Below are 27,675 nucleotides of genomic sequence, written 5' to 3' on the forward strand. Positions count from 1 at the left end.
AATGCCTAGACAAAGATGTTTATAACTAACCCAAGATCGACCACAGCCTGTCGTTTCCAATGGGAGCAAATTAATCATAGTGGGCAGAACAAGCAAGGAGGTGGGCAGTGCCAAGAGCGAGCTAGTGAGATCCTATTGGCGCATTCTAGCATGTATTTGCATATTTTCATTAGGGAACGCCTACTCTGTGAAGTGCTCAATTCGCCCTTGCACTCCTAAACAACGCCATTTTTTGAAACTTTGGCAAAGGGTAAAGTCTACTAAACGCAGTCCACTCTGTTTGTTACAGATTATGGTTTTGGAAACAGCAAACTGTCTGGAGATCAAATGTTTTATTAATGAGAAAATTAGCAGAATGTCGGCCAAAATCCATCTCATTCCATCTTCTCCCACTGCCGGCCACTGGGCTCCCTCTCATTACCATATTTGGTAGTGAGTGGAAACGCCAACCGGATGCATCACATTTAGTTAACAGAAAATGTAGCATGATTAAACTTTTTGTTGACAGAGTCAATGTGAGTGTCCTTGTGTGCATGAGCCTTTTGTGTTTTCAGTCCTCTCCTGGCAAGAGTTTACAGTCTCCATCTCAGTGACAGTCACAGACAGTCTATCACCAGGACCAGTTGGCGCTGCCGAAAGGGGTCCAGGTCAGAGGACACGTCTCTGCTGAGCCCAGGAGGGTGTTAGTACTTGGGGGTCCTGGAAACCCTGGGCCTCCCTGTGAACAGAACATAAAAGCAGGTTACAGTTTACAGTCAGAATGTTCCATGAGATGTTCTGCTGAACCTATTAATGTTATTGTTAGAAAATAGTAACATCATTTGAAACTGTCTAACACTTACTGTCAAATGTATTTTGGGACTTTCCTTTTTCTAGCACTTTTGTTTTTAACACAATGACTTCTCAAAATGCTATTGCAGTAATACTGTAAGTATAAACCATAGGAGGCTGCTGAGGGAAAGGATGGCTCATAATAATAGTAACCATGTATTTGATACCATACTATTCCATTCCAGCCATTACAACGAGGATTAGTGTTATCTGGGATCCTAATTTAATCAGGTGTGTCAGTTTAGGGTTAAAACAAAAATGTGAAAAGTCTGGGGGGGCCCAAGGAGAGGGTTGGGTAACCCTGCCTTAACCCTTACCTTAACCATTTAAAATGTAAACTTAAATGTGGTGACGTCAGAGTTGGGACGTCCCAAGGATCCCATTTTGATTGTTCCTTACCACAAGCCCGTCCTCCACAATAAAGGTACCACCAACCTCCTGTGATGGGGGGACTTTTCTAAAAATAAGAAATGACTAGGTCTATAACAGACTGTCGGGACTTTTAAAGCAGGCCTTAAGACTCAACTCTATCGGCTGGCTGCCATTACACCTAGACTTTGATTGTTGCTTTCATGATATGGTTAGATATATTTGTTTAGTTTTATAAACATTTTTTATTTTTTTACTTTATTTTATGCACTTTGAGATTATTCCTGTTTAATGAAAAGTGCTTTACCAATGTAATTTATTATTATGATTTACAACATGTGAAATCCCCCTGACACAAAAACAAACTTGGTGTCTGTGGGGGTGTTTCCACACGTGGCAGTTTAGAAAGCGCACACTCATGCTCACATGCACACTCATGCTCACATGCAGAGTCATTGTCATGAGATTCCCCAAATAAAATCCTGTCTCATACTAACTTTGTATGAGATCATTCTGGCTTCAACATCAGCTACACCTTTAGAGGATAAAGTACATACTTCCTCTCTAGGCTGTCTATCACCGGCAACATGAAACAGTGGAAACTAAACATTTGTGAAAATCAATTAAGAACTGAAGAACAGTTAAGTGTGTGTTACCTTTATGTCTGCGATACACGAAGATGGTAACTGCAATGATCATAGCCACCATCAATGTTGTGCCCAATGCAATTGAAAGGGTGTTAGGTTTACTCTCAATCACAGGTATTTCATCTGTGAGTAAAAAAGATAGGGAGAGTGAAACCATTTTATTTTGCATCATAAACTGTATATAATACTGCCTATGTTCTTAGTTAACATTTCAAAACTTAAAAAACATTTAGGAAAGAAAACAATATTCCACCAGATAAAAGGGTGTGAAGAGAATTTCCTCAAAGTCGTAAAGCTAAAAACACCACCACCACCAAGCAACAGTGATTGGTAGAAGTTCTGACAAACATTTGATCTTCATGTAAAGACTTATGCACTTTCTTGTAGCCATCTTCAAAGGCCATGTTTTTCCCACATTGAATTATGACTCCTACATGTTTTTTCCACATTAAATTATGACTCCTACAATGTGATTCATTGAATGGAAGGGAAAACATCACCCCGGCACCTACGCTTTAGCACCATGCTCATTGAGGAAAGCACCCGTTTTAAAGCACCTTTTATCAACAACACATCTACGCACTCCAACCCACACTTTCCATTCAGAGATTAAATAGACCTTGTGTTATAATGTCACACAGTCTCATTTGTAGGGTATCAGTATTTCTTATAAATGTGTTATGTATGAGTTATGAATGTGTTATGAAGCCCTTATGTAGATGCCCTTCAAATGGTGTAAACAAACAGGGAAATTCATCCACTTCATACCTGGGATGTCAAACCTGGCTGATGGACCCTTTGGAACTTCACCTTTCTCCACAAAGGCACATGTATAGTTGTTTTTCTCAGAGTATTTGACCGTTATCTTGCTGGTGACATGGAAAAGCTGGTCTGGAGTTTCAACAGCAATGTCGTTGGATTTGATCTTCCTGAGACTCCTGTCTCTCCAGTTGATAGTGGCAAGAGGATAGCCCTCAGACTCACAGGCCAGCTCCACCTCATCTCCCCCACGTCTCTTCATGCTTTTAATGATACTCTTATAGGTTGCTAAAGGACACATGAAAGTAAAAACATTAAACTCTATTACATTTACAATTTAGTCATTTAGCAGACGCTCTTATCCAGAGCAACTTACAGTTAGTGAGTGCATTCAATGCAGTAATTATAATGTGGTTAAAGTACATATGTAACAACATGTTAATACAGTGTAATTACAGTGTCGTATAAGAGAAACTTAAAGTAAAATGTTACCACCATTTTTTCTGACAAGTTCATTACCTAATATTGATTGACTGTTTATAACAACTACAGTAATGCAATGACAGAGCTTTAACTCACCTCTGACAGTCAAAGTGGTCTGTTTGTAGTCAGCTCCCCCCATTTCCACAAGACATTGGTAAATCCCAGAGTCGTTGATCCTCAGCCTGGACACATGTAGCTTGGCCCAGCCGTTGGTCAGCTCCTCCGACACCAACCATGCCCTGCCGTGGTACTGGAGATCCTGAGAAGTAAGGTCCTCCCGTCCATTCTCCAGCTTGTACACGTCTACAACTGGAAGAGGCAAGACCCGTTGCCATATCACTGACAGGTTCGGGTCCCGGCCCCCAGGTCGGAACCTGCAGCCCATGGTGACATCACCGTGGAACTCTGCCACATGTGAGAGACTGTCCACCTCCACTGTGAACATGGCTGTGTAGAGAGAGAGAGAGAGAGAGAGAGAGAGGGGAGTAAGAGGAGAGAGATCAGAGATACATTAGCAACATTGGCAATATCATCCATATTAAAATCAGATATCCAAATTGTAATTACAGTCAGTCAGAAGTTTAAATAACCAGGCTAAAGTGTGCTCTAAACAATGGATAAAAAATATGAATGTGGCTTTGAGTCTATTGTATTATCGTGAATGTTCTTTCAAAAATCAATAACATACCTGCAAGAGTTGGCCATAAGACTACGTGTAAAACCAAAATAAAGGCCTGCTCCATTTGACCTAGAGAAGGAATGACATTTTTGAAATTTTGCAACCAATAGCTTTTGTAAGTGGAGTCATGAGTAAATTTTTATTTTTATGAGTCAGTCCATTGAAATAGAACAGAAATTGCCACACTAAAACTACTGTATAAGTCTGGTTTGAGCTGGTTACCGGGTGCTTCCGCAACTGATGCAACGGAGAAAATTAATGAAGGAATATGTATTAATTTGTTGCTGTGTAGTCTAACTTTATCTCGTGATTAGACCATAATGGTAGGAGTCAGCAGCATTGGCACAAATAGAGCATTTTACTTTCCTATAGGGCAGCAGGTAGCCTAGTGGTTAAGAGCGTTGGGCCAGTTGCTGGTTCGAATCCCCGAGCCGACTAAATAAAAAATCTGTGGATGTGCCATTGAGCAAGGCACTTAACCCTAATTGCTCTGGATAATCTGTTAATGACAAAAAATAAAATAAAAATACCAACACTGATCATGGGTACCATTCTGCATCATGTACACACAGGCTCTCTCTTACACACCTGGTCAACAATAGTGGTTGTACATAAATGGAGTAATAACACCAGGTTCAGTGCAGCTCTGATTTCATATCTGATTTCATATCTGATTTCATATCTGATTTCATATCTGATTTCATATCTGATTTCATAGATTCAACTTTAAATCAATAAGAATAATAAATCGAAAGCAGGGAAATCAATCACCCATCTGAGGGTTTTATCACCGCAGCATAGTAAACCATGGTGAATGCATTTGAGTTATTTAACCCAAGTAGTGGATTGGGGAAAGGCTTTCTAAGTAAAAGTCAACTCACAATGTCCTGGCAGAGACAAATCTATTTATTGGATAAAAAAAAGAAGGAATTTCTTAAAGTAAATTCAACATAACGTTATTAGTCTCCACAATATATAATCAAGTTTAAGTTTCTGATAAGCAAATACAAGCTTTAAAATAATAGAAATTGATTAAAACAAATACATAAAACGTTGGCACATAAACTAAACGAAGTTAAAGCACTCAGTAAATGCAGTCTTCTACTACCTTTGCTGAAGTCTTCCTTGTTCTTTCACAGTCCCTCTCACATCGCATCAGTCACATATTCTGTTATGTAGTGTGGTACTTCCTCTCGATCTGTAATTCTCGACATCTTCCCCTCAAAGCCTAGCAGTTTCCTGATAGTGAGATGCGCTCATTTACTTACCTGGGAACAAAGACGGTGAATAACCTAATACAACTAAATGGTCCAATGCAAAATTATCACTATAAACATAAACACTATTATCATTTAGGGACAGGAGAATTCCCGATAAAAAAAAGGGGGATTGAGATTGAGTACGGTTGTAGAATCTGGATAAAGGATCTCTGTCTATACAGATCTCTTAATTTGTTGTTGTTGATTTCTTTGTCAGAAATAGTCCTGGCCATAATGATAACATTAATCAAAGAGTCATTTATGGTTACAATCCCCCTTTCATCTTGCACAATAGTTGTAGGGGTTTAGTAATATCGAATGTAGGCTAAAGGAGGAAATCATCGAATCCTCCCAAAATTACACAATTTTTACTGGCAGGGTAGAAGAAAGTTGTTTAACCCTTAATTTACTCTACCAGAAAGGACTAGGAAGTTACAGTAAAGGGGCAAGCCTAGCAGTCTATTATGATAGTCTCAGGCAATGAGCCAAAAGATCCATTACAGTAAAGGAACACCACAGCTCAGACTACTTCCTTGTTCATTGCCATATGTTACTTATTAAAGGCCCAGTGCAGTCAAAAACGTGATTTTGCTGTGTTTTATATATAGGTTGGAATAATACTGTGAAATTGTGAAAATTATGATAATGCCCTTTTAGTGTAAGAGCCGTTTGAAAAGACTTGACATTTCAGCCTGTTTTGGTGGGATAGAGTTTTGGCCTGCCTTGTGACAACACCAGGCGACAAATTAGTTAACAGACCAATAAGAAAGAAAGTTCCAAACCTCTCTGTCAAACACACCCCCCCACACACACCCACCCCCACCCCCAATTCTTTACCAGTTGTGGGTAGGCTATTTAGATTGTCATTATTGAGACACCCTTTTTCCATAAAACATATTAATGCACTACAACTGATATAACGGCGACAAAGCATTGGAAAACGACTTTAGATAAATTCGCTCAGGGGTGATTTAAAGTCAACTGCATTCTAATGTCGACTGTTCTAATGGATAACCGTATAATTCTCAGTTATAGGGTCTGGAGCGCTACGCGAGTGGACATTTGAAATGGAAGTTATGGAACTCCCTTGCATGCTTCTGTCACTGGAAAAAGTCCACAATGAAAATGACATTAAATATGAGGAATGATAGGCAATGTTCCCTCTAAGCTGCGTGCAGAAATATCAGCCCACATAGAGAAGCTATTTGCAAATCGTATATAGCCATGATATTATATCTGAAATGTATATTCCTTTGGAACTTTTGTGAGTGTAATGTTTACTGTTAATTTTGTATTGTTTATTTCAATTTTGTTTATTATGTATTTCGCTTGCTTTGGCAATGTAAACATGTTTCCCATGCCAATGAAGCCCTTTGAATTGAGAAGCACGAGATTGAACTTTCTAGAGCAGTGGTCACCAACCGGTCGATAGCCAAGGCATTCCTAGTCGATCGCCAAACATTTCTGTAAAAACCCCAATGATAAAGCCTTGTCACAGATAGAACAATGAGACAGATATTTCAACGGAAGTATAAATGTGAAGCATCCGCTTGGCGTTTCCACTCACTGGTAGTGAGAGGAAGCCCAGTGGCCGGCAGTGGGAGAAGATGGAACGAGATGGATTTTGGCCGAGATTCTGATAATTTTCTCATTGATGAAACATTTAATCTCAATACAGTTTTTTCCCCCCAAAACTAAAATTTGTTACGAAGAGAGTGGAATAAGTTTTGTAGACTTTACCCTTTGCCAAAGTTTTAAAAAATTGCTTTGTTTAGAAGGAGTGCAAAGGCGAATTCAAATTAAATCAAATTTTATTCGTCACATACACCTGTTTAGCAGATGTTATTGCGGGTGTAGCTAAATGCTTGTGCTTCTAGCTCCCACAGTGCAGTAATATCTAACAATTTCACAACATATACCCCAATAGACACAAATCTAAGTAAGGAATGAATTAAGAATATTGAAAAATATGGGTTGTTTATGAATTCGAAGTACCAATAAAAAGGGATAAAAAACGTAGGTGCTGGATTTTAGGTCGGTAGCAACCACCACAGGGTCACCGTTAATAACATGAGGAAGCAGTAGTTCCAGTTCAAGGTTTAATGAAGATCCACACACACACACATACAATACCACTCTCTCTGATACTAATTGTGGTTCTGTAAAGAAAAGAGGAGAACTTAGGCTATAGCACAGTATGGGAAAAATATGCCTATTTGCATGTAAACAACTAAACAGGCTATGTGGACCCAAACACATGATAGATGCACAAAGAACAATAGAGCAACTTGTCTGGAACATGTGACGAGCTTCTCACTCTTGTACGGATCCAACTGCCATGGCTGAAGAGCTCTGCAGACGGAGAGACAAGGGATGTATGAAGGCACTGTTGTGGAGCAAGACTTTGCTGCAGGAACTTTGAAGGACCTTGAAGGGTCCATCCGAGCTGAGTCTTGACGGCGGCAGGTCCGCCAGGGGGACCCAAAGGCAATGGCTCCGTCGGGGTGATTAGATGGGGATAGTCTGATCTGATGAGCAGTAACGGCTGCGCCTCATCCAGCGTTTGAAGGGGTAGGCCTTTGAGGTGCCGATATATTTTCTTAAGGGCTTCGGCCGGGTAGGTGTGCGGTGCAAGGCCCAACTCTTCAGCTGTGAAGGCTCTGTGGATTTCAAAGGACCTGTTTGGTTGAGTAACAGGGGCCACAGAGAATGACACAGAAGCTCCATGGACAACTGATTTCTTGACGCACCGTACGAAGTGCCAAGTCCTCAGGATTTCCTTGGAGGCCTAGCTGCTCTGCTGCGTCATGTAGAAGTATAGTGCGCTCCGACCCGTCGTACAACAGGGCGTACGTGTCAAGTGACTTGTTGCCGCTCCGCAAGATGACTCGACTCATCTTCAGCAGCACCTTGCTGCTGCCGGAAGGTCGATCAACATAGAGGGTCTCTGCGGTGGAGCTCACCAGGCAAATGCTCTCTGTTGACGCCTTTGTGCAGGCGGTCTTCAGAGTTCATGCTAGTGTTCTTTGTAGCAGTCGGGCTAGAGAATCTCAAGATGCTTCTTCTCGCACTTCTTGCACTTAGCCTTGAGAGTACACTGAGCTGTTTGGTGTTTCGTGTCCATGGAGGATGGTGATGGTCTTGTGGAAGGATATTTTCTTTACACTGATCTCGGCGTGAGCTAGGGTGGTCCCTACTTTGGTCGCTACTGAACTGCGTGCCATCTACTTGCACTCTCATCTCGTACTCGAGCCACTCTGCCAGGTGAAGGAGGGTTGGAATGGGTGTCTTGTGATGGGGTTCACACATCTCTTGAAGCTGGCTCTTAGGTTGTGTGGTAACTTAGCTAAGAGGCGGGAGACGTGTGGCTCACATGGGAGACGTGTTGAAACATCAAAACGAACTCTGAATCAACTATATTAATTTGGGGACAGGTTGAAACATGAAACATTCATGGACATTTAGCTAGCTAGCAGCGAAAGCTTTAGGGCCTAACTCAGCGTTTCCCAAACTCGGTGCACGTTTTGGTTTTTGCCCGTAACACTACACAGCTGATTCAACTGATCAAATATTGATTATTAGTTGATTACTTGAATCAGCTGTGTAGTTCTTGGGCAAAAACCAAAACGTTTTGGGGTCTCGAAGACCGAGTTTGAGTCTTATCTTGATTATTGTCCAGTCGTGTGGTCGAGTGCTGCAAGGAAAGACCTAGCTGGCCCAGAATAGAGCGGCACGTCTTGCTCTTCGTTGTAATCAGAGGGCTGATATAAATACTATGCATGCCAGTCTCTCTTGGCTAAGAGATGAGGAAAGACGGACTACATCACTTCTTCTTTTTATAAGAAACATTGTGTTGAAAATTCCAAATTGTTTGCGTAGTCAACTTACACACAGCTCTGACACACTTACCCCACCAGACATGCCACCAGGGGTCTTTTCACAGCTCTGACACACACACACTTACCCCACCAGACATGCCACCAGGGGTCTTTTCACAGTCCCCAAATCCAGAACAAATTCAAGAAAGCGTACAGTATTATGTAGAGGGATTATTGCATGGAACTTCGTTCCATCTCATATTGCTCAAATGAACAGTTAACCTGGTTTCAAAAAACTGATAAAGCAACATCTCACGGCACAACACCTCTCCCCTATTTGATCTAGATCAGGGTTCTTCAATTCCGGCCCTGGAGGGCCGAAACACTTCTGTTTTTTATTTATACCTGGTAGTTAATTGCACTCACCTGGTGTCCCAGGTCTGAATTAGCCCCTGATTAGAAGGAGAGGATGAAAACCAGAGGTGTTTATATGATTTATTTATTTCAGCATCTTGAGAGAATAAGAATTTGCAGTTAGTTAGATACCGTCTGTAGAGGCGCTATCTTTATCAGCATCATAAAAGCTGATAGTATTTCAACCACATAAAATATGCATTCAAGACAAACTGAAATCTTATCAGCAACATGCTGGGTCATTTTCACAGTTTTCTATTTCCTTACAACCGGTCAAACTGATGTCATTTGGAAATTTTGCACAGAAAGTATTTTCAGTTTTTTTTATAGTTATAGCATTTTCTCACTGGTCCCTAAATGTCTTTGCTCCGCGAAAGAAGCAGAGACCTTAGAGAACTTTACCGATGTCAACTAGGTCATTTCACAGTCCCCAAGTCTAGAACAGACTATGGAAGGCGCACAGTACTACATAAAGCCATGACCACATGGAACTCTATTCCACATCAAGTAACTGATGCAAGAAGTAAAATGTGATTAAAAAAACAGATACAAATACACCTTATGGAATAGCAGAGACTGTGAAGCAACACAAACATAGGCAAAGACACATGCATACACACACGATAACATACGCACTATACACACACGTACGCATGGATTTTGTACTGTAGATATGTGGTAGTGGTGGAGTAGGGGCCTGAGGGCACACAGTGTGTTGTGAAATCTGTGAATGTATTGTAATGTTTTTAAAATAGTATAAACTGCCTTAATTTTGCTGGAACCCAGCGAGAGTAGCTAATGGGGATCCATAATCCATACAAATACAGATTGAAGCATTCATTCTATCGATTTACAGTATTCACTTTTTCCACATTTTGTTACGTTACAGCCTTATTCTAAAATGGATTAAATAATTACAAAATCCTCAGTAATCTACACACAATACCCCATAACAATAAAGCGAAAACAGGTTTTTAGATTTTTTTTCACATTTATTAAAGTTAACAGAAATACCTTATTTACATAAGTATTCAGACCCCTTGCTATGAGACTCAAAATTGAGCTCAGGTGCATCCTGTTTCCATTGATCATCCTTGGGTTATTTCTACAACTTGATTGGAGTCCACCTGTGGTAATGATTTGGAAATGCACACACCTGTCTATATAAGGTCCCACAGTTGACAGTGCATGTCAGAGTAAAAACCAAGCCATGAGGTCGAAGGAATTGTCCGTAGAGCTCCGAGATAGGATTGTGTCGAGGCACAGATCTGGGGAAGGGTACCAAAACATTTCTGCAGCATTGAAGGTCCCCAAGAACACAGTGGCCTCCATCATTCTTAAATGGAAGAAGTTTGGAAGCACCAAGACTCTTCCTAGAGCTGGCAGCCCGGCCAAACTGAGCAATCGAGGAAGAAGGGCCTTGGTCAGGGAGGTGACCAAGAACCCGATGTTAACTCTGACAGAGCTCTAGAGTTCCTCTGTTGAGATGGGAGAACCTTCCAGAAGGACAACCATCTCTGCAGCATTTCACCAATCAGGCCTTTATGATAGAGTGGCCAGACGGAAGCCACTCCTCAGTAAAAGGCACATGACAGCCCGCTTGGAGTTTGCCAAAAGGCACCTAAAGACTCTCAGACCATGAGAAACAAGATTCTCTGGTCTGATGAAACCAAGATTAAACTATTTGGCCTGAATGCCAAGCGTCACGTCTGGAGGAAACCTGGCACCATCCCTACGGTGAAGCATTGTGGTGGCAGCATCAGGGACTGGGAGACTAGTCAGGATCGAGGCACAGATGAACGGAGCAAAGTACAGAGAGATCCTTGATGAAAACCTGCTCCAGAGCACTCAGGACCTCAGACTGGGGTGAAGGTTCACCTTCCAACAGGACAATGACCATAAGCACACAGGCAAGACAACGCAGGAGTGGCTTCGTGACAAGTCTCTGAATGTCCTTGAGTGGCCCAGCCAGAGCCTGGACTTGAACCCGATCGAACATCTCTGGAGACACCTGAAAATAGCTGTGCAGCAATGCTCCCCATCCAACATGATCGAACTTGAGAGGATCTGCAGAGAAGAATGGGAGAAATTCCCCAAATACAGGCGTGCCAAGCTTGTAGCATCATACCCAAGAAGACTCGAGGCTGTAATCACTGCCAAAGGTGCTTCAACAAAGTACTGAGTAAAGGGTCTGAATACTTACGTAAATGTGATATTTCAGTTTTTTATTTTTAATAAATTAGTAAACATTTCTAAAAACCTGTTTTTGCTTTGTCATTATGGGGTATTGTGTGTAGATTGATGAGGGAAAAAACGGTTTAATCAATTTTAGAATAAGGTTGTAACATAACAAAAGGTGGAAAAGGTCAAGGGGTGTGAATACTTTCCGAATGCACTGTATGACATTATTCTGGTGAGCAAGGGTTTATTTAGTCTTCTAGGACAACATATATAATGACAGAAGAGAAGCTACATGTATCTAATTATATACAAGTTGACTAAGAAATAGTCTACCAAAATGTCGGAGATTATAAGCAGAAACATCTAAATCAGGCAAAAAAAATCCTGCACCCCTTGTAAAAAAATAGTTCTGCCGTCTCTGACTGTAGCCTACAGGCATTTTCTATATTAGCGGGTTAGGGCCGGGTGTAAGCCTCATATTTTCACTTTATCACATATAGTCGGCGGATGGGTTATTAGCAATTGCAGGCGGGTGAACAAACAGCTGACCCGCGCACCACTAGTATACACGTCATACATTGTGGCTTTAATAGGGACCTGAGTTTTTCCTGACCAGGATAAACTCAAGGCCCTAATGGATGCTCCTTGAACTGATTATATCATAATATCTAATCATACTGTATCTAGTCTAACATATAGCTTCTGTCCTTATCTAAACCAGCACTATGGGGTTCATGCTGTCTAAATAATTTATTCTTAACTTTTTTCTTAGGAAGAAACATAGGAAAAAAATTAAGAACATTTCCAATAACTTTGAGGAATAGCAACTTTGCTTACCTTTCATCATAAGTCTATAGTTAAGGAAAAAATGGCAGTTAAGAATATATTTATTCTTAAGAAGGTTTTGTGAATCTGGGCACAGAACTTCAAGAAGCAGCAGGAGTTTATGCTGCACAACGCACAGCTCCAGGTGAGAGGTATCTATTTTACTGGGAGTTACAGGTTAGGTACAGTTTTGTGTAGCACAGAGAATTGGCGATACTGTCTTCGTCCTCGATTTTGTGATGCGTGATTTGAAGGAGTCAGGCGCTGGAGGGTAAATCACGGTATACAGATTTTATTCCGTAATCCAGTGTAACCAGTCCAGTGCGCAAAACAGGCGCACTGGAACAAACATGCACACAGGGAAAATACCCCGGCAATACAAAATACAGAGCTCAACCGAGCTACTACTCCTCACAATGAACAAGGGGGCAGAGGGAACACTTAAACATGTACTAATGAGGGGAATATGAACCAGGTGTGTGTAATTGACAAGACAAATGAAATGATGAGATGAGGAGCGGCAGTGGCTAGAAGGCCGGTGATGACGAACGCCGAAGCCTGCCGGAACCAGGAGGGGAGGCAGCTTCGGAGGAAGTCGTGACAGATTTGTGGAAACAGGAGTCTCATAAAACTTCCGTTGAATTTAGAAAATGCTTCGTTATTGAAATAAGTAAATGTTTTGCTCCATGAAGTAATCCAACGTGTAAATTGCCATCTTGTCTTTTTTAAATCTTCTCATTGATTGAGAGATGATTGAAGTTACCATTATGTAGGCTTATGAATTGAAAAACACTTAGCTTGATATGCAGGCCTATTATAACTGTGGTTCCAGTGTCAGGGTCATAGATAGAACATTGGGTGGGCTTTGGTATAGCCTAGCACAATATTGGACTAAAGGAACCTGACATTACTCCTTAGTCCAAGAACCTTACATGTTCTTGTCACACCCTGATCTGTGTCACCCATCTTCCCCATTATCCCCTGTGCATTTATACCTGTGTTCTCTGTTTGTCTGTTGCCAGTTCGTCTCGTCAAGCCTACCAGCGTGTTTTTCGTACTCCTGTTTTCTTGAGCCCTCTTTTCTAGTTTTCCTGGTTTTGATCATTCTGCCTACCCGACCCTGACTGCCGTTCTGTACCTTACGGACTCTGCCCTGGACTACTGACCTCTGCCTGCCCTTGACCTGTCCTTTGCCTGCCCCCTGTTCATATAATAAAAGTCAGTTATTCGAACTGTCTGCATCTGAGCCGTGATAGTTCTGTTTAAAGGGAGAAGTGGCTCTGGAAGACAAAACAGACAAATACTCCATCTAAACGTCAATAAATTCTCAACTGCAATACGGTTCTAGAAACATTAACCCCTCTACTTTCATATCACCTCAAAATAATTTCACAAATGGAAAATACACAGTTACTGTACGCTGTTTTAACGGGCTTTAACAGGTGCTGCCAAAAGTATTTTTTAGTGACAACACGTTTGTGGTGAATGTCTTCCATTTACACACGGTGTTCGGAGACGCAGATAGCAAATTAGCACAGGTTTAATGGGGGCTCATCCGGGATACCATTAAACCCACTGGACCCTGCTGCACTGAGCTCTCTGAGTTGTGATTGAGGTGTGATGGTAGGTTGTGGTTTGTGTATTTTCATGTAGGTATTTCAGGAAATGGGTTCCTGAAATTCCCCAACAAGCAGCTGATTGATTGGATGAACATTGATGATTGGAGAGCTGACCCCGCGCCCTCGTCAGGATGCAGCTGTCTCCAATTACATTTTTGTCATTTAGCAGACGCTCTTATCCAGAGCGACTTACAGTTAGTGAATACATATTTTTTGTAATTATTTTTTTATACTGCCCCCCCCGTGGGAATCAAACCCACAACCCTGGCGTTGCAAACGCCATGCTCTATCAACTGAGCTACATCCCTGCCGGCCATTCCCTCCCCTACCCTGGACGACGCTGGGCCAATTGTGCGCCGCCCATGAGTCTCCCGGTCGTGGCCGGCTGCGACAGAGCCTGGATTCAAACCAGGATCTCTAGTGGCACAGTTAGCACTGCGATGCAGTGCCTTAGACCACTGCGCCACTCAGGAGTATTACCAACTCCTCCTGAAGCTATATAAGCCCCAGTTGCTCAGAAAAGGGGGGGGGGGGGACCAAAATGGCTGAGAGTTACAGCATGTTGGTTGTATGCTAAGATTTTGGTATGTACTGTGTAGTTGTTGCTGTGATGGTTTGTGTTAATTTGTGGCTCAGAGAGTTTCTTTAATGTCCTGAGTTAATTTTTTTCTCAGGTTTTGTTGTGAACCAGTTTGTGCAATTTTGTTTCATTTGTTCCCAAGGGGGGAAGGGGAAGGCACCTAGGGAGTGCTTAGGCAAGACGCCCGCGGGCATACATTACCCGTAGAAGTTGACTGTCTATGCACACTAGGAAAGACCTGGGCGGACCATCCCTTGTATTTTGGTTAGTGCACCAGGTGGTGCTAGTTAAGTAGTGGGTAGGCAGGTAAGGTAGGAGAGGGGGCTTTGATATTTACTTTCTTTGCTTTGGTTCCGTCCAGCCCCTTTTCTCCAAACTTACCGTGCGAAGGAATAAATTCCCTGTTAACGGTATTCTCTGCCTTTTGTCATCCTTACTCACACCTACAGTCCCGTACCTCTTTCACACCACGGAGAGTTGAGTTGTAGCAGGGTGTTGCGTTCCCTCTTCCACCCCACGGAGAGTTGGGTTGTCGCAGGGTGTTGCGTTCCCTCTTCCACCCCACGGAGAGTTGGGTTTCACCCCACGGAGAGTTGGGTTTCACCCCACGGAGAGTTGGGTTGTCGCAGGGTGTTGCGTTCCCTCTTCCACCCCACGGAGAGTTGGGTTTCACCCCACGGAGAGTTGGGTTTCACCCCACGGAGAGTTGGGTTGTCGCAGGGTGTTGCGTTCCCTCTTCCACCCCACGGAGAGTTGGGTTTCACCCCACGGAGAGTTGGGTTTCACCCCACGGAGAGTTGGGTTGTCGCAGGGTGTTGCGTTCCCTCTTCCACCCCACGGAGAGTTGGGTTGTCGCAGGGTGTTGCGTTCCCTCTTCCACCCCACGGAGAGTTGGGTTTCACCCCACGGAGAGTTGAGTTGTAGCAGGGTGTTGCGTTCCCTCTTTCACCCCACGGAGAGTTGGGTTTCACCCCACGGAGAGTTGGGTTTCACCCCACGGAGAGTTGGGTTTCACCCCACGGAGAGTTGGGTTTCACCCCACGGAGAGTTGGGTTGTAGCAGGGTGTTGCGTTCCCTCTTCCACCCCACGGAGAGTTGGGTTGTCGCGGGGTGTTGCGTTCCCTCTTCCACCCCACGGAGAGTTGGGTTTCACCCCACGGAGAGTTGGGTTTCACCCCACGGAGAGTTGAGTTGTAGCAGGGTGTTGCGTTCCCTCTTCCACCCCACGGAGAGTTGGGTTTCACCCCACGGAGAGTTGGGTTGTAGCAGGGTGTTGCGTTCCCTCTTCCACCCCACGGAGAGTTGGGTTTCACCCCACGGAGAGTTGGGTTGTCGCAGGGTGTTGCGTTCCCTCTTCAGTCTGTTTCCGTAAACAAGCACTGTAACATGGAAATATGGCCGCATGGGAACCCTAACCCTATAAAAGGTGTGTATCAATTTAACCTTTAGTTTTTTTATTTCTTGCCGATATGAAAGATAAGGTCCATATTCTTCCAAAACCGTACCGCAAGCGATGCATGTCAATATTCAGACAGAGCGTTGCGGCTCTTAACAAAACTCCCACCTACAAAATACTCCTTTGTCCAATGACTCTTATGTGTAATGGAACTGAGAGTCATGATCAAGGGCTAGATATAGCCTAACCAGCGTCAGAAGAAGGCAGTTTTATAAAATGACTGATTACATTCCAATCGGCTCAACATGAGTCTTCCCTAAAATAGGAATTATGGCTATTTTATGATCAGTTTTATAAATTGTGTTAATTAGGTAAAGGATTTGACGTACTCAACCAGTTTTACCGCTGATTGTCCCCTCTGGACATTAGAAAAGTGTTTAAGGCCCAAAGCGGTGACACCCCTGGTCTGTTATTATACCTGTCTGCATGAATGCAAAAGCCATAACAAAGATTCCTATATAAACCTATACAATGTTTGGCCATTATCTCTGTTTCTTGGAAGAGGAAGAGGATAGAAGTTTCAGGTATAAAACTGGGCAAAACTTGTTGAAATTACAGCATTATAACATCATTACAACGGTTGAAATGACCAATGACGTCTTCAAAACCAGTTTTGCCCGGTTTCTGGTTGTAAAGACGTCATTTGAACGATTCTTGCCCACTGGGTAACACACATTTTATTGATGCTCAGTAGTTTCCCCTAGATTCTAAAATATCTCAGTAACACAGTAACACCGTCTTGAAGATGGAGTGAGGTGCTTCCGTCCGCTCGGGGCGATTCGAAGCATGGTGTAAAACAGATTTAGTTGGAATCGTTAAAAAGGGGTGGCTTTTTGCAACAAGCTTTATCCAAAAGCTTTTTTTTTTCTCCATTTTGTGGCCCAATACGTTTTTGATTTATTTTTGCCTGTGAGGCAATCAGCATCTGTGTTCTGTGGTTGTGGCAGACCAATGTCATTATCAGACAAGAGCCCATAGGGGGTGACAGACTTATTAACGCACACTGTAAAATATTGTTCTGTTTTCCCCCACTTTCTCCCCACTTTTACCTCCGCAAATGTAATAAATAATGACTAATGATGATTGGTTGATTGATCCCACAGCTTTCCAGATTGAGTTTGGGGCTTTAGCATCATCCTCTGGTTAAGGTCATTTGGATTACTCAGACTGAGCCAAATATGTGTATATATATTTTTCCTGCAGGTTTTTGAGGGAATTCAGGTATTCTATGACGTTGTTTACCACACGAATGGCATCTTTAACCATGTCATTACATATAGCGTCCCATATCCCAAATAGAATCACATGCAGTAATTCTGTATGTCTTTGTGACTTTATGACAGCTGAGACTACATGTTCTGTATAAGTTTGTCATGTGTAATGCACAATTTGCTCAGACTCTGAGGTAAATGCATGTACTTTAAGATTATTTTTGTATCTCAGATACAGACTGAGCCAAATATGTGTATATATATTTTTCTTGCAGGTTTTTGTGAGAATTTAGGTATTCTATGGCATTTGTTGACCACCAGTATGGCACCTCTTAACTGTCCTTGTGAGATGTGACAGCAGGGTACATCAACAGAGCACATGTTCTTCAGAAGCTTGTCATGTGTAATGCACAATTTACCATATGCCACACATCATCATCATCATCATCATCATTGTAAAATGTGGTGGGTACATCTCTAACCGACACCATTGTGTTATCATGCGTCTAACACTGTGGTAACATTAATACGACTGTAGATTATTACTATTTTTTTATTACTATTAAACATTCTATCTAAAGGTATTTATTACTATTAAACATTCTATCTAAAGGTATTTTGAGGACAAAATGGATCGCCTAGAAACAGAACGACATTACTTTACTGTTACCGTCTTCTTCTCTATGTAAATGAATATCTGACACTTGGGATGTTAACAGATGGATTCGACCAGGTCATTTAAAAGGATAGCTGGTGTATCAAGCCTATGATTTCTCCCTCTCTCCTGCATTAAGATTTCAAACAGATTGCACGTCAGGCGGAGGAGGAGTCTCTTTTCAAGTCATATCAATCAAAGTAAATGACTGTTTGCTCGCTGCTCGCCTGAATTGGACTGCATGCTCACCGACGTCACTGCTCATTGTAGTGGAATCTTTAAACGTTTCACGTTATTGTCTATGACTTGATGATTAAATGGAGATGGTCAGTTTGTATGGGTACATCGTGCGTGATTGAAAGTTATGACATTTTTAATTCATTCACTTTCAAAATATGAAGAAAATATAGCCTACAAATTATAGGGGTGTGGATCCTGATGTTCTCAGGAAGGTGAAATAGAATAGATGAGTATTGATTAGGCTATGGCATTTAAAATAAGTCATTGACGCCCCCCACAGTCTTTTTCACAAAGCTCAAATTGTTTCCCTGCGTATGACAATATGTGAGATTATAAAACCTTATAGCAATCAAAAGTTAGATCTCATAACTAGACTCAACACACTCTTAAAATAAAAGTTGTCTCATTAGTTGAGGCCGGTTTTGACTATTTGAGAGGCTCCTGTATTGTCAGTTTTCCATTTGATTTACTGCTCAGTCAAGGACATTCTTCCACACGGCCTTTAGGAAATGTCAGTGAACTTCCTCCATGCATTCAGCGCACATTACACTTTATCACCTTTGTCACCTCCATACTCCTCCTCCGTCATCCCTCGACTCTCCTCAGCCCACCTCTCTCCCCCCTGTCACCCCTTCCTGAGGAGTCAGAGCAGACTTTAAGAACTGTGTCTCTCGGTGACGTCCGACTCCATTTGAGCATGACTTTGGGGTTAAGGCCTGAGTTGGCAAAGGCCAAGGGTCTTGATATGCCTTAGCTGCAGAGATTCAGACGTTGGCCTAATGCCTTAGTCAGAGACACCAATGTTATCCAATGTGGTATACACTGGAAGGAATCTTTCCTATCTGCCAGAATGCTCTTGTGACCTCCTATGCACTCTATGAGGTAGATAAACGGTTAAGTGGAGCCACTACCTTACGAGGACTTAATGAAAATACATGACACACTCCGCTGGATGTCTAAGCCTTTAAAAGACACTATACTTTATATCCTAACTGCACACATTTTCTCCAACGGATCTGTGATGTTTTCTATTTTTTTCTGTGAACAGAATTCTGCTTCCTGATGACACGGCGACGTTGGTGGCAAAGGCTGAAATCGATGTCTGGTGGTCATACAGTCTAAAGTGTCAGACCCATTGAAATTACTGCAGATGAGAATTCCCTAGCTGTCTGATGGTTATCAGAGAAATAGCAGCGTAGGTGGGAGTCCTGCCGTCCTCTATGCCTCAACCCGACCAAAGACACTGGATGCGTCCCAAATGGAACACTATTCCCTAACGAGTGCACTACTTTTGACCAGAGCCCTATGGACCCTGATTAAAAGTAGTGCACTATATAGGGAATAAGATGACATTTGGGACACTACCACTGGATTACTCTTCACCTCCCCCAGTGTGACCTGGCCCAGTGAGAGGCCTCCTGAATGGACGGGGGAGGTGATGTATTTGGGACAGATCCACCAATGAGCTCTCTCCCTCCCTCCCTCCTTCCCTCCCTCCCTCTCATGTCACAACACCATCACCTCCATGCTCCATTCATGTTAACATCTTTAAAAATATATATGGAGCAGCAACTCTCTGAGTTAACAGCACTCAGTTAATGGAGTTAATGGCACTCAGGGAAGACATGATGCTTATCCCAGCTCCCTGAGGACACAATGGCTTTCACGGTTGATTGGTCATGTGCCTTCATCACCCTTGAGAATGTGGATAATATAGAACCCCCATGGCCCCACCAACCTCCTCAGTATCTTGAAGAGCAGTATATCAGACCTGGTCTCAAATAATACTTTATCTGTGCTTAATTGAGCTTGCTTGGTGCAATGGAACCAGTAGAATAGTCCCAAAAGTGCAAACCCCGCCCATCTGGCACTACAGGTAGGCTAAAGCAAACGATCACAAGTATTTGAACGATTACAAATAGTAGTCCTATTTAAACCCAATCTGCAGGATATACACTCCAGGGTTCTCCCCAAAGAAGGAAAGAGGGCGCTGCGACACCTTGTGGACTGACTGTGCCACTATAAAAAAAATCAAGTTAAGTTTAAAATATATATATATATATATATATATAAATATATATATTACCATTTGTTATCATTTAAGGTAATTTTGCTCTAGATTGCAGGAAATGGCTGTTACATATGTTTAATAAAGCAAAAATATCTGGGTCAAACCTCCTCCCGCCGTACTCAGCACCACCTTGTTAAAAAACCTTTAGGAGAACTCTGCACTCACTAATACAGAACAATAGCTCTTGATTTTTAAGTTTTCCCAGTGATTTCTTTCAGCTCACTAATACAGAACAATAGCTCTTGATTTTTAAGTTTTCCCAGTGATTTATTTAAGCTAATGTTAAGGCGTCACTGAATAGCCACACGCCAAGACAGTGCCTGATGCTTTAATACCAAAGAGGTTGTAGTACTCCAAGAAAAGCCAAGTGATCTTCTCTAATCACCACATTTTAGCACTTCTCCTTAAGCTCCCAACAATGCACCAGGTGTGGTGAAAGGTATTTATTGGTTTAAAGTTTTTGTGACATGATGGCTTGTGTAATCAATTGACTAATGATGACTAACAGGTCACAAAACGAGCCAATCATTCTGGCTCCACCCCTTGTCTTTCAGAAACACCAGACACTTCCTTCAGCGTGTTTATTTTAGTTGTTTGAAGAGTTGCACAAATTATAGTTGTAGGTACATTGACATTTACGTTTTTTTTTATGTGACTTCAAATGAAAGCTTTTCATGTTTTTATTGAATGCCATTTACATTCAATTGTCTGGAGTCAAGACATGACATTGTACTTTGTACTCTTGGTAGAGCATGGCGCTTGCAATGCCAATATAGTGTGTTCGATTCCCGGGACCACTGTACGTAAAATGTATGCATGCATGACTCTGTCACTTTGGATAAAAGTGTCTGCTAAATGGCATATATTATTTATATACAGTATATTCATTATATAGTCTTGATGTTGTATCCCACTCCTTCTGTTTTCGGCCACTTACTGTTAGAATAGTTAATGTATTGCCACAAATGACCTAAGATAATTGTCACGAAAATCATCCTCACATGACACACTATAATTTATGTCCCTTTTATATTTCCATATTTGAATGTCATTTGAATCTTATTTTTCCCAACCCAATCAACCGCTAGCCTTACGATCTATCTACATATTTCATAAAGCAAATGTCATCTTTTGACATGACTTTTAGGAAATAAAGAGCTGTCATACAAAACGGCATTCATTCTTTCTTCTCTTCTCCTAATGATAATAGCAGCCGTGGTGGACGGTGAACGTCTTTGCAGTAAATGGGAAACAGCGTAGAAAAAAGCCTACTTGACCAGCCAAAGAGTTCACCTAGGAATAAGAGTGTGACGGCGCTAGGTCAGTCATCAGTGCGTATGTCTCAGCACTGAATCAAAGGGGTCTGACTGCCTTCAAAGGATGCATTTATAGGCTGGCTCTGTAAGATTTACAGACGTTTTTAGAGAATGTATTTAATCTGTTTTAATATTCACTGAGGTGACAGATGCTGAAATAGCAACCTTTTCTCATCCACTGTGAAGGTCTGAGGCTTTGTCATAACTTGAAGGACAGATGCACTTAGTCTTATTGTCCCATCTCACAGTCTCATCATTTAATTGTCATGACCATGATAATTACTACAGTGAGCGACTCACAGTTCAATCCAAGCCAGGGTGTGATGGCCACAGGCTCCGCGCTCCACTCTCCCAGTCCTGCGTCACTAGAGTATCAATATGTCTCCTCCCGCTCTCTGAACCCAACCAATACCTCGCCTCTCTCTCTACACCCCCCACCCCCCCCTCTCTCTCTCTCTGACCCCCACCTAACACCCTCTTCTTACTTCTATTGTCAGGGAGGCACGATGTCCCACGATACCCCAGTCGCACCAGTAGAGACACAGTGTTCATACACATTTCTCCACCTCTCTTTGTTCCTTTTGTTCATTTCACACTCATCTCTCTTGAAACAACAGTTTTCAAATACATTCTGGGAATTGTGTCGAAGAGATGTACATTAGCTATAGTCTATTCATTTATAGGGTATGTGCCTTGAGATCAAAGTTTTGCAGCAGATAACCAGATTACAACCAAACATACGTATTTTTCTGGTTGCTAAAAAAACATCAACAAAACGTCCTTTTACAACCTTTTACTAAGTATAACGTCATAAAAGATGTCATAATAACATCATCGCAACCGGTTTTGCATATTGGGATGTGTTCTCTGAGCTCTGACTGAGTATGTTTCTGTCCTTCCTGCCCTGCCCTGCCCAGATGGAGAGACAGACCCTAATGCAGAACCAGATGAGAGAGAGGCAGATGGCCATGCAGATAGCCTGGTCCAGGGAGTTCCTCAAATACTACAGCACCTTCTTCAGCCTGGCCGCACTAGGCCTCACCATCTGGTGGGTTCTCCATAGAGTTAACTAGGCCTCAACATCTGGTGGGTTCTCCATAGAGTTAACTAGGCCTCAACATCGGGTGGGTTCTCTATAGAGTTAACAAGGCCTCACCATCTGGTGGGTTCTCCATAGAGTTAACTAGGCCTCAACATCGGGTGGGTTCTCTATAGAGTTAACTAGGCCTCACCATCTGGTGGGTTCTCCATAGAGTTAACTAGGCCTCAACATCGGGTGGGTTCTCCATAGAGTTAACTAGGCCTCAACATCGGGTGGGTTCTCTATAGAGTTAACAAGGCCTCACCATCTGGTGGGTTCTCCATAGAGTTAACTAGGCCTCACCATCTGGTGGGTTCTCCATAGAGTTAACTAGGCCTCAACATCGGGTGGGTTCTCTATAGAGTTAACTAGGCCTCACCATCTGGTGGGTTCTCCATAGAGTTAACTAGGCCTCACCATCGGGTGGGTTCTCCATAGAGTTAACTAGGCCCACCATCGGGTGGGTTCTCCATAGAATTAACTAGGCCTCAACATCGGGTGGGTTCTCCATAGAGTTAACTAGGCCTCAACATCGGGTGGGTTCTCCAGAGAGTTAACTAGGCCTCACCATCGGGTGGGTTCTCCATAGAGTTAACTAGGCCTCACCATCGGGTTGGTTCTCCATAGAGTTAACTAGGCCTCACCATCGGGTGGGTTCTCCATAGAGTTAACTAGGCCTCACCATCGGGTGGGTTCTCCAGAGAGTTAATTAGGCCTCACCATCGGGTGGGTTCTCCATAGAGTTAACTAGGCCTCACCATCGGGTGGGTTCTCCATAGTAAGCTATGCCTACATCATTTTAGTTCACATTAAGCCTGGGTTCTTCAATAGTTAGAGATAGATGATTGATAATGTTTTAATAAAATTATAACATTGCAAAATGAATGTTTAGTTAATAAAGAGACTAATGAAAATGAGATGGACCAAAAAGATGAGGCAACACTTTGTTTGAACTGTATGTCACAATACTGTCATAAACATGTCATAAACATAACATAACATGACATATATAATTACATTGATATTGTTGATGACAATATGATGCCACTATTATGCTGTAATGACTTCAGCGTTAACAGATGGTTTGATGTTCTGAAACGCCATCGCTTGCCCAGCTGAGTGACTGTATTTCCTACCTGTTATGTGCGAGAGAGGCTCAGGGATCTAAAGCGTCAGAGGTGAACTGATTCATGTGAAGTGCGGTGGCCTTTCAAGCCAAATCACTGTTTTACTTACAGTGGTGTGATGTGTGCATGCAGTTCATGACCTGTTATTCACATGCAGGTTATGATTCAGTAGTTCCAGATTCATAGTGTTTAATAGTCACATGTGCAGGGTTGCAGGTGTAGTTTCTGGTCACAGGATGACATCTTCATCAAAACAAAAAAACACACCATAGAGATAAATACAATGTCGCCCTCGTTCATAATGTTATCAGTGAAGCTAGTTAGTGTGATTTAATTATAAATAAATAATATAAATTGTTTTTAAGCATATCATGATTGCTATAAGTGTTTGTTGATCTCTGTCTTTGGATGCCAACATAAGCCTTGACCATGTTGATAATATAGGCTAAATGTGTGCCCCACCCCTGCAAAAATGTATTTATTGGTTTAGTTTCAAACATTTGAATGATTGTTTTAGGCGTTAGTTGATCTCTGTGACTCTGTATAATGTACCTCTATCCCCCACACTTGCAGTGCCATTAAGAAGAGGAAGCCAGCTCTTTGTCCCTGTCGTACCTCTCATCTTTGATGGACATGGCGTATGGAACGCTTATCTACCGCATGAGGGGTATGTACTTCTCTCTTTACCAAGTGTACTGACAGCTGACAGCTGACCTGAAACGTACTGTGTACACTCTGATATTAGATTTTCACATTGTCCTTTCCAGCACGGTTCCAGAAACTATGCTGGATGCATAACCAGACCAACGCAGTACTGCTAGGCTTGGCTCAGTAGTGTGAAAGGGGTATTAGTCCCTTCTATTTGAGCGCACAATCACGTCTAATAGTGATGTCACCAAAAGATTAGAACAAATGGGGATTAAAATGTCCCCAATTTGAAGACTAAAACCATCTCAAGCAGAAAGAGACAAGAGAGGAATCAATCATGCTTTTATTTGTTTCTCTCTGTCAAACGTCAAACCTCAAACATGCTTTGACATTACAGGCTGTGCCTGGGAAGTGCTTGGGTTCCATGGTCATTAGGTATGGCGAAAGATATTTGTATTCCCTGACCAATCTCCAATCTGGCTGCTTTTGAAGTCACTGCCTGAAGTGTCACCTCTCGCAAAACGACTTAGTTAGATTTTCGTTCAGACAACTAGAAACCTTGCTAGGCATACCCGCCATCAAACGTATTTGAACGTATACATTTAACAGAGTGGCTGCGTTCTCAATTCTCTAGAAGCCTGTTCCCGAGAGCTAAAAATCCTTAACTTCTGCGCATTTTCGGGATTCTCTACTTTACGCACAGTCTCTGCTCAATTCGTTCGGCTGCCCAGAGAACAGGTTACTCTGGCGAATGGTGCTTGTTTAATAAAGTTAGATCAAAGCTGAATCAATGTCTGCAAGATCACATAATGATTGTATTCTACATAACTGAACCGAATATAATAGCATAGTACAACGTAACTGTAAGACAAAAAAAACACCTAATTTCTTATGACATTTGAGGATGATTGTGCGAATGCTCGCATTTTTCTCTCATGCGGGCAGAACTCAACAGCGCGCGACTCTAGGCAAAACATGTGCTTTGATTGAAACAAAACAGAGGTATGGTACAGTTTGTTAACACCATCTGCTCTAAAATTCGCTCACTGTACATAATGCAAAACAACACTGTACTTAACTAAATGCATATTCCCATGAAACTGATTGAGATCAAATGGTTGGCATGCAGATGCTGCATGGACGTTTCACCGGTAAAAGTTGAAGAATTGTCATTCACGCTTTACAGTGAGAAATGTGAAGGGAGGGTGACCACAACAATGTGTGCGTAAAGTAGAGGTAAAGAAACATCATGCAGAACGTGATCCAGATGTTTTGCTCTGAGTGGCGCAGTGGTCTAAGGCACTGCATCACAGTGCTAGCTGTGCCACTAGAGATCCTGGTTCAAATCCAGGCTCTGTCGTAGCCGGCTGTGACCGGGAGACCCATGGGGCGGCGCACAATTGGCCCAGTGTCGTCCAGGGTAGGGGAGGGAATGGCCAGCAGGGATGTAGCTCAGTTGGTAGAGCATGGCGTTTGCAACGCCAGGGTTGTGGGTTCGTTTCCCACGGGGGTCCAGTAAAATAAAATAAAAAATAAAAAAATATATGCACTCACTAACTGTAAGTCACTCTGGATAAGAGCGTCTGCTAAATGACTAAAAAATAATAAAAGACAATAAAAGAAAAGAAAAGAAAAGGGTTCCAGGGGGGCGGAACTGGCGGTTACCGTCGGAAACGCAGCCTCCGCCTAAATATAACATGAGAAAACAATATTCTTGTACTCAGTTACTACAATATAAGGCAGCTGTAATTTCAACAATACTCGGGCCAGACCACCACATATGAAGTTTAATATCAGTATCTTGGTTGAAAGCAAAATACAACATTTTCGTGATCTTAAAAGAAAAATGGAAAATAAAGTATTATTTTTCTTTGCCTGCTTGTTTTCTTTGCTCTCTGATTGATGTCACTTCCCGTCTGTGTGTGTCCCCCCAGATGAGGCAGAGAGCATAATGGTCTCAGAGCACGACCGATTGGACCTTCCACACGGTGTGGCCAACTTCCCGAGCATTGAGAAGGCAAGAAGAGCCAAGAGCTCCCTGAGCTCCCACTTTGAGAAATGACACCGACACTGTCCTGCCATGGGTGGGTGTTGTTCAGGGTTGTTCACACCTCTGACAGTGAGTGACGCTCCTCCATCCCTAAGATCAATGTTCATCAAGTCTTGGCCTAAGTTATGCTGTGTTTATGTGCTATCTGAATCAGTGGCGGTCGGTGCCATTTATGATGAGGGAGGACGATTTTTTTTTCTTCATGAGCATGTCCTTATTTCTATTACAGCATATTGTATGACTATCATTCATATTCCATTCCCCCAGTTCAATGTAACAGCAATAGGTTTAGGCTACTACATGATACTCAAATTTTCCCTATAGCCTACCAATCATGAGGTTGCTACAACCTAGCCTATGAATGAACGTTTACAACGTAGGTGCACACAGGTCGAGATACAAATTTGACATGACTGACAGTGACACATGGACAGACAGTGACACATTCAATACCGCCTTGCACACTCTTGCCTGCATCTAGCTGATCTAGGGTGTAATCATTAGCTCAACAGTTACAAACAAGAGTTTCTATTGGACAAATTCAGGTATGTTTATCCCTGTTTCGTTCCGTTTGCTTCCGTTTAAGAAACGTTTTTCAACAGAATCGGCAGAATGAATACACCCCTGATCACGCGTAAACACAGTTCACTTCCATAGCAGCCACGTTGTATTCCTTCTCGCATCTATGCGCTCTCCTCCTCTCACCTTTTCCCTTCGTTTGTGGACTTCAATGCACAACACATCAGCTGTATGTGACCAGGAGTATGTGACCTTTCCATGCCAAACAATATCATAACCGCTATACACAGCCTACATCGTTGTCACCATATTAGCTAAAGTAAGGTCATAGTCAACATAGCTAATAGAACTAACGTGTTAGTAAACCCGCTATATTCATGCAGTAACGTTACAGTGTAAGCAGTTTAGCAGTTACACCGGCAGGCCCTGGTGGCAATAAATGAGTAAAACCAAAAGCTTACCTTGTCTTTGAAGAGTTCCAGTATTGTGTTGGATAGTAATAGCCAGCTAGCTAACATAGCATCCCTCTGTTTGAGCAGGGTGTTTGAGTAGGCTAAACTAGCTAGCTGCATTTGCTCGTTAAGTGAAACTGAAAGTGAAAAAAATGACGAATTCTGTCTCTCTATCTCTTGCTTCTCCTTCATTTTTAAAGAAATTAATTTGTTCAAAACTGTTCAACTATTGTCTTTCTCTCTCTTTGAGTCAACTACTCACCACAGTTTATGCACAGCAGCGCTAGCTAGCTGTAGCTTATGCTTTCAGTACTAGATTCATTCTCTGATCCTTTGATTGGGTGGACATCACGTCAGTTCATGCTGCAAGAGCTCTGATAGGTTG

At 42.3% G+C, this 27,675-nt stretch overlaps 1 protein-coding gene and 1 pseudogene across 2 annotated transcripts; one reads left to right on the forward strand and one right to left on the reverse strand.

Annotated features, from left to right (window-relative positions):
• Positions 1-318: 318 nt before the first annotated feature.
• On the reverse strand, positions 319-4,950 carry LOC311135677 (programmed cell death 1 ligand 1-like). Its single transcript, XM_084169700.1, has 6 exons — positions 4,877-4,950; positions 3,778-3,837; positions 3,186-3,536; positions 2,616-2,894; positions 1,857-1,970; positions 319-718 (listed from the first exon to the last, which is right to left on the reverse strand). The coding sequence occupies exons 2-6, from the start codon at positions 3,830-3,832 to the stop codon at positions 684-686; spliced, it is 834 nt and encodes a 277-aa protein (XP_084025826.1). The 5' UTR covers positions 3,833-3,837; positions 4,877-4,950; the 3' UTR covers positions 319-683.
• LOC311135813 (plasminogen receptor (KT)-like) lies at positions 4,310-26,331 on the forward strand (annotated as a pseudogene). The gene is made up of 5 exons: positions 4,310-4,330; positions 12,363-12,410; positions 22,331-22,461; positions 24,195-24,288; positions 26,204-26,331. The product of its transcript is annotated as a plasminogen receptor (KT)-like (transcript).
• Positions 26,332-27,675: the final 1,344 nt, after the last annotated feature.

The sequence above is a fragment of the Coregonus lavaretus genome (genome assembly GCF_964263955.1).
Source record: "Coregonus lavaretus genome assembly, chromosome: 10".
In the NCBI taxonomy this organism is placed as follows: Eukaryota; Metazoa; Chordata; class Actinopteri; order Salmoniformes; family Salmonidae; genus Coregonus; species Coregonus lavaretus.